Here is a 13244-nt window from a genome sequence, read left to right on the forward strand (position 1 = left end):
TGGTAGTGTTGCCCATTTCTTTGTTCCTATTGTGCAGACCCAAAGGAGTTATGTACGGGTCAAGGTGGGCAGAGAGAATTTTCAGTTTGTTGTGCTACACTTTGGCCCCACCTGAGTCTACATGTGTTAACAGATTTGATGGTGGTGGTGGTCACAGCATATCTTCAAAGATTGGCTGTACCAGTCCTTCCCTACCTTGACGACTGGATGTTAAAGGCAGGCTGTCCACAGTCTGTCGTGGACCATCTCCAGATGAAAGTTAACCTTCTGACATCATTGAAGTTCACTAACATGTTGAAGTCACACTTGCCTCCTTCACAGAGACTCACGTTTATCAGAGCCTTTCGGGATACAATACGTTTTTGGGCCTTCCCTCTTGATCAACAAGTACATGACTTTAGGGCTATGCTCCGAATGTTTCAGTCTTGATACTGGGTATCTGTGAGAGTGACACTGAAGCTTCTTGGCCTTTGTGCTTCCCGCATCCTGCTTGTTGACCATGTCAGATGACATTCAGGCTCTGCAGTGCATCTGAAGACTTAGTGGGCCCAACACCAAGGGAATCCTACCAGTTTCCTTCCCTTGTGTCTACTCTAATGCAGTTGGATGGAATGGGATGGAATAGTGTAAAGAATAACTAGAATCACAGACAAAGATTAAGAGCAGAAGGCATGATCCATGGAATAGTTTGACATAAGGCCTTTTTTTTAGTATCTCAGACTACACTAGTATAGCAAGCAGAGATTTAGAAAATGGAAAGTAGAAATCGTGAGCAAGACTAAAGGGAATCGCAAATGTGAATTTGGATGTTAAGGACTATTGGAGCCAAAGGACACTCTTACAATTAATGTCCTGTTGGAACAGGGAATCATGAATTTGAGGTTAAACCCAGTATTCAGTGGAGAAAGGAAAGCACTGCTGGCACAGGTAAACTGGAATATGAATTGAGAACAAGGTTACAGACCAAAGGAGCTCAGATTGAAGGACAATTAGACCACTGCCAGTTCAGCGAACCCATTGTAACAGACTAGAAGCAAGAGAACTTATGGATAAAGCAGAATGTTACTCATGGTAGCCAGAGCAAACAATGGAAAAACTGAGAAACTGTCGGGCAAGGGAGCTCACAAAGCAAAATGTTGCACAAGGCAGCAATAGCAAACAGCGCAGTGCGTGGCAAAGGCACAAAACAGAAATTGTAATTTTTTAGGTTCTCAAGGAGTTCACGATGCTGGTGAATGTGTGTGGGCGCAGTGACTCCAAATGTAAACAATTCATCATAGAATACATTTATGTATTAAGAAAACCATTTAATATTTACTTTCAGCTCACTGCACACAAGATGGTTGCTGATTTAATCAGGAAAGTTGTGTGAGGTGTCTGTGGAATAGTGTAACATGCAGTAAGGTGAGAGCAGGTAAAGTCCCCTCTCCAACTCTGTATGAAAGATTACCTGCAGATATTGGAAAGCAGCAAGGGGATAGAATAAGTACTCCGCTTCAACTGCTTTTCAATGCGTTTCCAGGCTGGCCATTGTGGAAAGGAGCCCTAACTTTGAGAATGGGCAGACGTCTATGGAAGAGGAGTAACAGTCTCTATTAAAGCCAACCCAGTTATTTCAAAAAGACAGCTAAACAGATCCGTTCAGTTACTGCACCTTTTGAGAACTAGATGAACTTGATTTTATCATATTGTCAGGAACGTTATAAATCTGATGGAGACTACTAGATACAAATTCCTGAACATAGAATTATCCCCAGGCGTTAGACTGGATCCGGACATTTTTTGCCCAGCATCCCTGTGCGCCTGGGGGATGGCATCATGCGACTCCGCCCAGGAGTCTTCCGCACACGTGACATCAGGTCACATAAGCTAACCCCGGCGCGCCTATGTCAGTTTTTTCTTTTTCCGCGCGCAACGTGGATCCGGTTCATGCAACGCAGATCCGGTTCGTGCTTCGGGCCTCTGTAGGCCTTTTTCCTTGCTCTTGCGTGTGTTGTGGGAACAGTGTGCGAATGCCTTCGGGCTTTAAGAAGTGTTCGTCTTGTGGACGCTTAATGTCTGCAACGGACCCTCACCTCATTTGCATGTGGTGCTTGGGGGAGGTTCACAGCTCCACTGATTGCAAGGCGTGCCAACGGTTGAAGCCAAAGTCTCAGCGGGAACGCCGGATGAAACTTCTCTCGGCTCGCATGTCCAGATCGGCATTATCACCTCGATCAGCTTCTGCAGAAAGTTTTTGCAGCGGCTGTCATCATCGCTGTCCTCATCCATCTCCTGTGCTACAAGAGCGTCGCTCCCCTGTCGGTAAGTGTTGCAGTTTGTCCCCGAGGGCTGGTTTCCGGCCTGTTGGGGGCGTGGGCTCTCCGCGGGTGATGCGGCCCGCGTAACGTCCCCCTATCCACCGTTTCTAAGTGAGGGGGCGTTGAGAGCCCAGATGGAGACATATGCGGCGGCTTTGCAGGCCTCGCTGGCCTCTCCTCCTCCTTCTCCTCTTAGGACGTCGACGGATCCCTTGCGCTGTGCGGGCCCTCAGCGGCGTCGGAGGATGTGATGCCGTTGGGGTTCCCTCCTTAGGGCCACGGCACCTCTGCTTCGCCGCAAACTCCTGCAGGAGTCCCTGTGGTGTTGCTGGAGGTCGCCAAGGCTCGGGTCGCATCTCGAGCCCGACTCGCCCCTTTCAACAGGTGGCTATTCTGTCTGAGGCCGAGGTTACGGCGCAGGCAGCTGCTGGCCTGGCGCCAAAGGGGTCGGCGGACCTTTCTCGTCCCGTCATGGGTCGAGGCTGGAGAGGGACCCCTCGTCCCTCCACGCAGGCGGCTGCCTCGTCGGAGGTCGAGTCGACCTTGGCAACCCCATGGGGGTCGGCGGACCCTCTCGTCCTCCCATGGGTCGAAGCTGGCGGAAATTTCTCGTCGCTCTCCGTGTGCTTCTCGTCCCTCCACGCAGGCGGCTGCCTCGTTGGAGGTCGAGTCGGTGCCGTCCCTTGGCCACCTCGGCTCCAGCCCGGCCCCGGTCCCCTGCGCCGTTGACGTGGTGGAGGCCTGTCCGTCGTCTCCTGTGGTGTTGGACGACGATGAAGCCCTGCTCCAGGTTGCGCACCCTACAGCACCGGACAGGTGTCAGGTTGTGGATTAGTCTTCGGATGCCCCCTCTTCCCCAGAGGTTGGGCGCCTGCTGGTGTTGTCCTCGCCGGAGACGGGCTGCCACGTCGTGGCTTTTCCCCCCCGACATCATCAAAAGACAGCTCCTTGCCATCACCGCGTCCGCTGTTTTCGCCGAAGGAACCACAGGTCCCCCACTCTTTGGCGCCTCTGTCTCCTTTCTGAGCCAGGCCCTTTCCTGCTCCGCTTGGTTTTGGGAGCTGCTTTTTCCGCTGCGGGGCCCTACGGAGGTGGGTGCGGCCTTCGCTTGCACTGTTTCAATGGCTGTAGGAATTTTGCGCATGGGGGATCCGGCTTCCCATTTCCCCGCGGGTCATCTTTTGGAGGTTGTTCACCAATGCTCTGGTGGGAGGGAGCTGCTGCTCCCCTTTGAAGGTGCGCTCCATTCTTCTTTGACGGGGACTTGGGGGTGCCCAGCCAAGGGGGATCCGGTGCCTCAACACCTTCTGCACCGGCACCTTCCAGCGCCGCGTGACCCGGTGTGTCTTTCCCGTCACCCTTCTGCTAGTGGCCCTCTTTTGCGGATCGCCTTTCCTTCCCTGCTATCGCTGTTGGCTCCACCTTCATAGGTGGCCTGCTGGCTGGACTCTTGGGTTAAAAGTGGTACAAAAGGGGGTGGTGATGGTCGGAGCATCTGAACCAATCAAACACTCACACCCAGTCAAAAGATCTGGGTTTGATCCATCACCGTTATTTAGCCCACTCTACAAACCCAGTTCAGACATGGCTATATGCAAATCAGTCTGACCCTGTGCCTCATGGGAACAGTCCAGCCCGAACTGCCAAGCCATGCCTTCCCTGGACTGGAAACAAGCTTCCGAGTACCAGTTTCTGGCATTACAGCCGTCTTCAGCCCGGCTTGCTTGAATCCAGTGGCAAAGTGAGCAAGGGACTCCCGTCTGAGTATACCCTGCCACACTTATGGTGGCCAAAGCGGTACCCCCTTCAGATGCTCCGTCCATCACCACCCCCTTTTGTACCGCTTTGGCCGCCATAAGTGTGGCAGGGTATGCTCCGACATGAGTCCCTTGCTCACTTTGCCACTGGATTCAAGCAAGCCGGGCTGAAGACGGCTGTAATGCCAGAAACCGGTCCTCGGAAGCTTGTTTCCGGTCCAGGGAAGGCATGGCTTGGCAGTTCGGGCTGGACTGTTCCCATGAGGCACTGGGTCAGACTGATTTGCTGGGGTGGCAGAGTGGGCTAAAGAACGGTGATGGATTAAACCCAGATCTTTTGACTGGGTGTGAGTGTTTGATTGGTTCAGATGCTCCGTCCATCACCACCCCCTTTTGTACGGCTGGACTCTTGGGGCTGCAATATGTTTGCTTCGACCAGTGCGGCTCTGCGGGCCCTTAACACTTTGTGTGTTGGCTAGGGCCACATCTTGCTTGTGGGACTCGGCGGAGTCCCTTGGATCTGCAGCTTCTCAGGAGGGTGCTGGTGTTTACTTGCGGCACCATGTATTAGATGGCCGGGAGCTGGCGGTGTTCATTCTTCACTCCGCTCTGGACATCTCGGAGGTGCTTGGTCGTGCCATGGCTTCTTCGGTTGCCCTTCGTCGCCATGCTTGGCTTCGGGACAGTGTGTTCCCGGAAAATGTGCGGGAACGGCTGGTGGATCTTCCCTTTGATGACACCCTTTTGTTCCATGCTCCGGCAGACTCGGCCATCCGGAGGTTCTTGGCGGGGCTTCGGCCTCCTCCTCCTCCATGACCTGTGGGTTGGTCTGGTTTTTGTGAGCTGTTCTTTTATTGGTTCGGGTCGCCCCAGCTGTGTGCTTCATGTGCCTGAGAGTCCTCTTTGTTCGGACTGTGGCTCTGTTGGCTGCTGGCCGGCCCTTCTTGATTGTGTGTTTTGTTGTAGGTTATTCACACATGGTTGGCCCTGAGACTAGGCCTCCTGTTCTTCTCTTGGCTGCTTGACAAGCCTTCTGTGGTTTTGTTCCCCCCGCAGCTCTTTCTATTGTCTTCTGCTGCTGAAGTTTCTTCCTAAGAGTGATCCCATGTTTGGGACTAACATACCCTATGTGGAGTAATGGTAGCTGTTATATAGCTCATTATGTGCTGGGGAGTTGTGGTCGCCTTCGGGCCTCTGCTCTCCGTGGTGTTTATGTACATTGGAGGTGCAATTTCCTTGTTGCTGACTTGGGCTGCCATGGTGGCATCCCGGGGTGTCCTTCTCCGAGGTTGCTGCGCTGTTCACCAGATCTGACCTGCTGTCTGCAGCCTGGCGTCGTGACTCTGGTTCTGCTTCCTTTTGGTTCATGTGTGCATGCCCTTCTCTGGGGTGTGTCCGGGCCTTTTTCGCCTTCATATTCGATGTCCTGGGGGCTGGGATGGTTCTTGTGTTCCGCCCTCTTTCAAGCACAGCCTGTCAGTCTTCCTGGGTGCCCCGGGCTCTTCCTTCTTTTTCCCCTGTCTCCTTGGAGCCTCTGGGTTGATCTTCTTCCTCTTCCATGCCTTTGCCTTGGATGGAGGTTCTGTTGCCCTGTAAGGACGTGGGGTGCTTCGGCCTCCCCTTGCCTTCTCTGTTGAGTGTGAATGGGCTTACTCTTTTCTCCTTTTCTTCTTCCCACGCCCCCGTGGGATCGATGTCGTTCTGCTGTGGGGGTTCTCCTTGCCTGCAGGGTCGAGTCTCCTCGTCCGTTGGACTGGTCCCCTGTGGGACCCTCTGTTATGTCCAGGCCGGTGGGGCCCTTTCGCAGACCCTCCTTCCCCGTGGGTATGGCTAGGGTATCTATTCTACATTAAGGAATCTGCGCTAGTAGTCTCTATCAGATGTACGAGTTACTTACCTTTGGCAACGATGTATCTGGCAGAAATTATTCTAGCCGCAGATTCCATCACGGCCCGCCGTTCCTCCCTGTTCTGCGAGGGCCTTGGCTTGGTCTTCTGCACTCGCCTTCCGGTGGGTGGCTATATCTTCTGTGAGTGCGTTCTTGTTCCTTCCTTCTCATTGACTCTTTGGAGGATGGATTTATATGTTCTCCTGTGCCCCTCTGCTCTGGTTAGGGGCTTGCCTTCACTTTCTTCTCTCCCCTCCCTCTCCCCTTGGTTGCTAAGGGTTCTGGTCCCTCTGCTACCCTCTGGGTTGGAATCATCTCACCGTGCCTTTGCCCCTGTTCCTTTGGGGGGCGTTGTTACACTCTGTGTTGGGATTCCCCTGGAGATTTGTCGTTCCTCTTTGTCTTGACCAGTTCCCCTTTGTTGTTCCTGGTTGGGGTTGTAGTCCTGCTGTATGTTGTCGTGACATTTTTGCATGTGTTCCTTGTCTCCAGAGGGGGCTGTCTACATCCTGGCAGGGCTGTGCTCTGTTCTTTCTTCTTTTTTCCTTCCTTTGGCTGCTGCAGTGTTGTCACTGCTTCTTATGGTGTTGTTTGTCCCCATTGTTTTCCAATTTTTCTGCTCTGTCGCACACTGTTCCCATACACCCACAGTTTTGTCTGAGGCTCCGTGTTGTGGCACTGAAAAGTTCTCAGAAGAAAACTGACGTAGGAGCGCCGGGGTGGGACTTATGTGACCTCGCTGATGTCACGTGCGCAGAAGAAGCCTGGGCGGAGTCGCGTGATGCCGTTCCCCCCGGCGCGCAGGTATGCTCGGCAATACATTTCCAGATCCAGTCTCACGCCTGGGGATAATTCTACGTTAAGGAATCTGCGGCTAGAATCGTCTCTACCAGATACATCGTTACCGAAGGTAAGTAACTCGTACATTAGTTCTCCATACTATAGAACAGACCTATGGACTTATTTTGAAGTAATCTCTAGATAAGAAATGCTCTTGGAATCTTTGGGCCTATATGAAGCTTTTAGTGCAGTGTCTTAACGATTGTTTTTTCCACCTTACCATGTATCTTTACAATTCCAAATATAATTAAAATATTTAAATGAATGTAATATAAAAAAACTAAATATCAATTACAAAATAAAAAATATAAAAGCATGTTAAGTGGTTCATAATATCTGTATGCGCAGTTTAAAGTAAATGCTTCTTAAAAAACTGTTTTACAAATAGGTATTAATGTTTTCATAATATATGTACAATATCTCAGTCAGATTTGATTCTTTATTATCTTGCTCCATACACTTAGCAAGGAACATTGCTTCTTTCCGATTCTATTTTGGTACACTCAAACAGTTTATGAGCAGACGATTGAATGCCCAAGGCACATAATCTGTATAAACATTGTTCTCAAGGTAACCCAGTCAAGGCTTTTGTGCTGCTAAGCAGTGCTATTTGGCTTAAGTGAAACAAAGTAGACTCCTGAGTTCTAGTTCTTTAATACTATAATTGAAGTGCTAGTCAACTGTGATATTTCTAAATACAGTGCAAATAAAGCAGATTATTCTGTTTGAGTTTGGACTAGAGAATAGACTTTAATTGTGACTTACATGTTGAGGCAATTTATCCACCCATATTAACTCTGAATTAAATCCATAATCGTTCATGAGTAGACCAAGTAGAAAAGCGATTTCGGAAAGTCCAGGAGTAATAGTGGTGGTTTGGAATTTCTAAAAGACTGAGATAAATTACTGGCCAGATTGCCAGTTTCTGAAGGATTCCTCATAGTTTTGGCTACCGTGAAGTTGCTTCTCTGAGGCAACACGGGAGGTTCTGTACAACAGGGTAGGTGATGAAGTGGATAAAAAAAAGATGGTTGGAAAAAGGCTTGTGAAAGGAAAAGTTGGTAGCAGTGATTTGGGAGGAGTTATCTTCCTCTAGTAAAGTGATAAATACTATGTATGAAGGCTTTCTGCTAAATTAAATGTGAACTAACAAGTAAGTGTTCTTGTGTCGTTTAAACATGCTGCATCACTCAACAGTACTATTGCTGTTGAAAATATCGCTTTTCTCCTTGAATGCTCACCAATCCTTTGTATTGAGATCTCCTGCTCAATTCCTTTTTTTATATTTGGGTTGTGAAGAGTTTCTTTTCCGCCCTTCCCTCCTTGTGAGCACTTCACTATGGCTCACAGTGGGGTTACTGCTTCCACTCTCTCTTCTTCGAGCTCCTTAGACATGCTTGCTGGGCCTCTCATTTTTATTTCAAACTGAGCACATTTGTCGATATGCTTAGCAGATAGGGCCCCCATGCATAATAATGTTTATTAAGTTTCAGTGCATAACTGTTTGAGATCTCATTTGTGTAGTGCCTAGCTGCTATGAACCCCATTATAATCACTGCTTTACTACCAGCACTGTTATCACCACTGCATCACTGTCTGCATTGTTTTCACCACTACATGTCTGCCTGCACTGTTATCACCACTACGTCTGCGTGCACTGTTATCACCAATACATAACTGTCTGCACTATTATCCCCAAAACATGACTACCATTACTGTCATCACAACACTAATTATCATCCTACAGATCCCCCGCCGTCGCTGGGGCAAAGTCACTGAGCCTCAACTACAGACAAGCCTCACACTCAACCCTCCGACCAATCCCACCAACCCCGATAATGGTGCACTCACCCTCGAACGCTGGATGAACGACTGCACCAACACCATAGCCCCGCTGAAAAAACCCACCAACAGAGACACCAGCAAAAGAGCCAGCTGGTTCACCCCGGAACTCCTCGTCTCAAAGCGCAACTGCCGGAAATTGGAGAACATATGGCATAGCGACAAGACGCCGAGCAGCCGCGCTGACCACAAACACGCCATCCGCAACCACCACCACCTCATCAGGACCGCCAAAAGGACTTTTCTTCACAGACCGCCTTGACAACAACGCACACAACAGCAAGGAGCTCTTCAACATTGTGAAGGAACTCTCCAACCCCAGCTCCAGCGCCTACGACATCCTGCCATCGTAAGCCCTGTGCGACTCCCTCGCCACCTTCTTTCACCGAAAAATCACCAACATCCATGACAGTTTCAAATCCCGGACAACCCCTAAGCGCCACGCCACACCGGACCCAACGTCCAAGACTCCCTGACAAACTGGGCCAACATGAGCACCGAGGACACAAAGATCATGGGCACAATCCACTCTGGATCCCCGTCCGACCCTCTCCCACACCACATCTTCAACAAAGCCAGCAACTCCATTGCACCCCACCTGCGCAACATCATCAACCTCTTCCTTGTGACCGCTACCTTCACTGAGAACTGGAAGTACGCAGAGATCAACGCCCTACTGAAGAAACCCAAGGCAGACCCGAGCGACCTCAAGAACTTCCGACCCATCTCCCTGCTTCCGTTCAAAGCAAAGGTCATCGAGAAGATAGTCAACATCCAGCTCACCTGTCACCTCAAAGACAACAACATCCTGGACCCCTCCCAATCAGGATTCTGCAGCAACCACAACACCAAAACCACCCTCATCGTTGCCACAGACGACATCAGGATCCTTCTAGACAACGGCGAGACGGCGGCCCTCATCCTCCCTAGATCTCTCCGCCGCCTTCGACACCGTCGGCCACCACACACTACGTACGCGCCTCCAAGACGCAGGGATCCGGAAGAAGGCCTTGGACTGGACCACCACCTTCCTCTCTGGCAGAACTCAGAGTCCACTTCCCCCCGTTCCGGTCTGAGGCCTCCGAGATCATCTGCAGCGTCCCACAGGGATCCTCCCTCAGCCCCACGCTGTTCAACGTTTACATGGCACCACTAGCACGCATCACCCGACAGCACGACCTCAACATAATCTCCTAACCCGACAACACGCAACTGATCCTCTCCCTCACCAAGGACCCTCTCCCCGCCAAATCCCACCTCCACCAGGGAATGAAGACCGTCGCCGAGTGGATGAAGGAAAGCCGACTTAAGCTGAACTTAGACAAGACGGTGATCCTCATCCTCGGGCCCAACCCCTCAGCATGGGACGACACCTGGTGGCCAGCATCACTGCTGACCCCCCGGCCCCTACCGACCACGCACGCAACCTGGGAGTCATCCTCGACTCGAAACTCACCATGACCAAACAAGTCAACGCTGTCTCCTCCACCTGCTTCAACACCCTCCGCATGCTCCACAAGATCTACAGATGGATCCCGACAAACACGAGGAAAACAGTCACCCAGGCCCTAGTCAGTAGCAGATTCGACTACGGAAACACCCTCTGCGCCGGAGCCTCGTCCAAGCTCATCAACAGACTACAAAGAATCCAGAACGCCTCCGCATGCCTGATTTTTGACGTCCTGCGCCGCGACCACTTCACCCCCCACCTGGGGAACCTACACTGGCTCCCCGTCGACAGAAGGATCTCCTTCAAACTCCTGATCCACGCACACAAGGCACTCCACAAAACCTGCCAAGCCTACCTCAACAGCCGACTCTCCTTCTACGTACCCAACAGGATACTCTGCTCCGCTGACCACGCCCTGGCAACAGTCCAGCGCATCCCTAGAACCACCTTCGGAGGCAGATCCTTCTCCCACCGCGCCGCCAAGACATGGAACACCCTCCCCCTCTAGCTATGACAAACCGAATACCTACTGACCTTCAGGAGACAACTCAAGAACTGGCTTTTCGACCAGTAGCAGCATCTCCCCCCCTCGCCCCCCCCCTCCCGCACCCCTCGTACCCCCACCCCCCAGCGCCTCTAAACTCTTGCGGGTAAGTAGCGCGGTTTACAAATCAACTGATTGATTGATTGACTATTACAGCTGCTACTACCATCATTACTACCATTATCACCAACACTGAAACTATTAGTACCACAACTATCACCTGCATCTCTGCCATCTGTCACCTACTTCGTCATCGTGATCATAGCTTTTATCTCTATCACTACTGCAACTACCACCATTACCACTGTTGCCACCCCATCTTATTGTCTCTAGTTGAGTTTTAAAAATAAATCTGCATTGACCTCTGACCAGTAGAACCTCAGTCTTACCACTGAGTAACCCTTTTGCTTCCCTTACTTGTTACTTCAGTATTGTTAACTTTTTATTTAGCTTATTTTTACTGCTGTAAATCATTTATTTGTAGTAGCTTCTCAGTTCAATAGTGTGTGTGGGAATTTCTTCATGCAATTATTTGCAGTTCAATGCCTTTAGAGTACTTTCTGTGAATTCTGGATTATTGCTCGTACTCTTGTGCTACTTTTAACATGCATGAAAAATTAACTAATTCTGATGTATTCAGGAAGACTTTTACAATGAAGAATTACAGATTAATAAATTCTCAGTTCTAACTCCTCTCTGTTCTGAACGATTTGTTTACCATGTTCTTGTCACAAGAAAATAAAATGTTGGTGACGCTCTATCAGACTTTTCTAAATAAAGGGTATTTGCTTATCTGTGTGAGGTATAGGTTTTTACAAATACTTCTTGCTTTAGAATATAAATAAAGATAGAAGGACTTTCCCCATTGAATTAAAACCCCCAACAAGTAGGCCCTCGATTTCTATTAAGGTACTAAAGTTCAAGATAATAATATTGTTAGACTGGTACTCCATTATCCTTAAGAGCAGATAATCAATTATAATTTCTTATGGTGGCATGCAAATTCAATATTTTTTTTTATATTTCCCTATAGCAAGCAGATCTGATCTCATTGGGAAAGGTTGTGTTGGCTTTGGCTTGTAACTCTTTGGCTGGAATTCAACGAGAAAGTTTACAGAAAGCCATGGAATTGGTGACGATCAACTATTCATCGGACCTGAAGAATTTAATTGTGTAAGTTCAATTTAACTATATGACAGTAATACATGATGGTGCAATATAGGCCTGGTTCCATTGAGATTTGAATAATTGAAATTGTTCATGCTATTTGAATTGTACATAAGTTTGTTTGTGTGTAATATGTTTGGTAAGTTATGGTTGTCAGTGATACTCTATGTGGATGTTAGGGCTGCACCCTTCCTTATGAAAGCCCATTAGTATGCTTTGCTTATGGTAGGTATAGACCTGGGTCCGTTTATATTTTAATAATTGTAGTATGTACATATGGCAAGTTATGTGCCTTCTTAGATTAGTGATACTCTTATGTGGGTGTTGGGGCTGCTCCCGGCTTTACGAAAGCCCATTAGTGTGCATTACTTTACTGCACTTTTTACTGAATACATATGTGCTGTTGACTAATGCTGTGTAACATTTCTTTTACACTCCCTGGACCCTTGTCTTGGCCTAAAGCAGTGCCATCCACTGTTCATTTGTTGGAGTTAGACACGGCACAGCATTGTGCTGCCCTCCTCCACAGTTTGGTCTGACTTTTGAAAGTTGCCTCATTCCTGCCTGAAGAAGGCCATTGTTGCCGTCTTGACTCTGGTTCCAGCGTTTCTCATCACCCACCGGAGTGGTGTCAAATGAGTTTGCTGACTCGACTTGAGTTTGTGACAATATGAGAAAAGGTTGAGTCGGGAGGATGGCTAGCTCCATCCATTACAGAACCTTGATTAGGTGTCCTGACAGTGGGTGGACAAGTATGTTTTGAAAACGATTAGCCTGCCTGTCCCTGAGCTTCTTTCTGCTCCTTGCACTTTAGCTATGCTCACTCACTTTCTCCGAGTAAGTGCTGTCCTTTCTGTGGCTCTGACCTCAAAGCAGAAGCCCTCCTCTTCCAGAGCCACATAGTTGTAATGGTCTTTACTAGGCCTTGTAGCTCCTTTCTCCCATCTCCTGCTCCAACCCTGCCAAGTACCAGGCACCAGGGGTTAGACTAACACATTTTAGTGCTGGTGTCCGATACACAATAAATTAAATCTGCATCCCATACTTGCATGCTCAAGCATCCGTCTCCATGGAACTCATTTTCTTGTACATGCTTTCCAGCTCTCCTCCTTGTGTTCCTCCACTGGAACCTACTACACACTCCGTTTTGCTATATCCCTTGATTGCTGCTTCCCTCCTTAAATACTGCCTCCCGTCCCTATGTTCGTCTGCTGCCTTCCCTGTTACTCCCTCACCCCATCACTATTATTTGCTTCCCCCAAATGTTGTATTCTCCTTCAAAACCGTTGCTTCCCCACCTCAGTCACGTTCTTTAAAAACAAGCATTTACAATGCAATGGTCTCGTCCTTGTTAAAGTTAGAGCTATTGGCATTTTTTAAAGCATATAAATAAATGGGGTTGTCATTTACAATGCCTATAGCTTAATCTCTCGCAAATGCGAGACCTATTGCATTT

At 49.2% G+C, this 13244-nt stretch overlaps 1 protein-coding gene across 2 annotated transcripts in view; it reads left to right on the forward strand.

Annotated features, from left to right (window-relative positions):
* Positions 1 to 13244, forward strand: part of PAN3 (poly(A) specific ribonuclease subunit PAN3) — a 1108727-nt gene that overhangs the window by 698696 nt on the left and 396787 nt on the right. For both annotated transcript variants that reach the window (XM_078657124.1, XM_078657125.1), the window contains exon 16: positions 11655 to 11794. In XM_078657124.1, coding sequence (XP_078513250.1) covers positions 11655 to 11794 — 140 coding nt within the window. The remainder of the gene's footprint in view (positions 1 to 11654; positions 11795 to 13244) is intronic.

The sequence above is a fragment of the Lissotriton helveticus genome, chromosome 8, assembly GCF_964261635.1.
Source record: "Lissotriton helveticus chromosome 8, aLisHel1.1, whole genome shotgun sequence".
In the NCBI taxonomy this organism is placed as follows: Eukaryota; Metazoa; Chordata; class Amphibia; order Caudata; family Salamandridae; genus Lissotriton; species Lissotriton helveticus.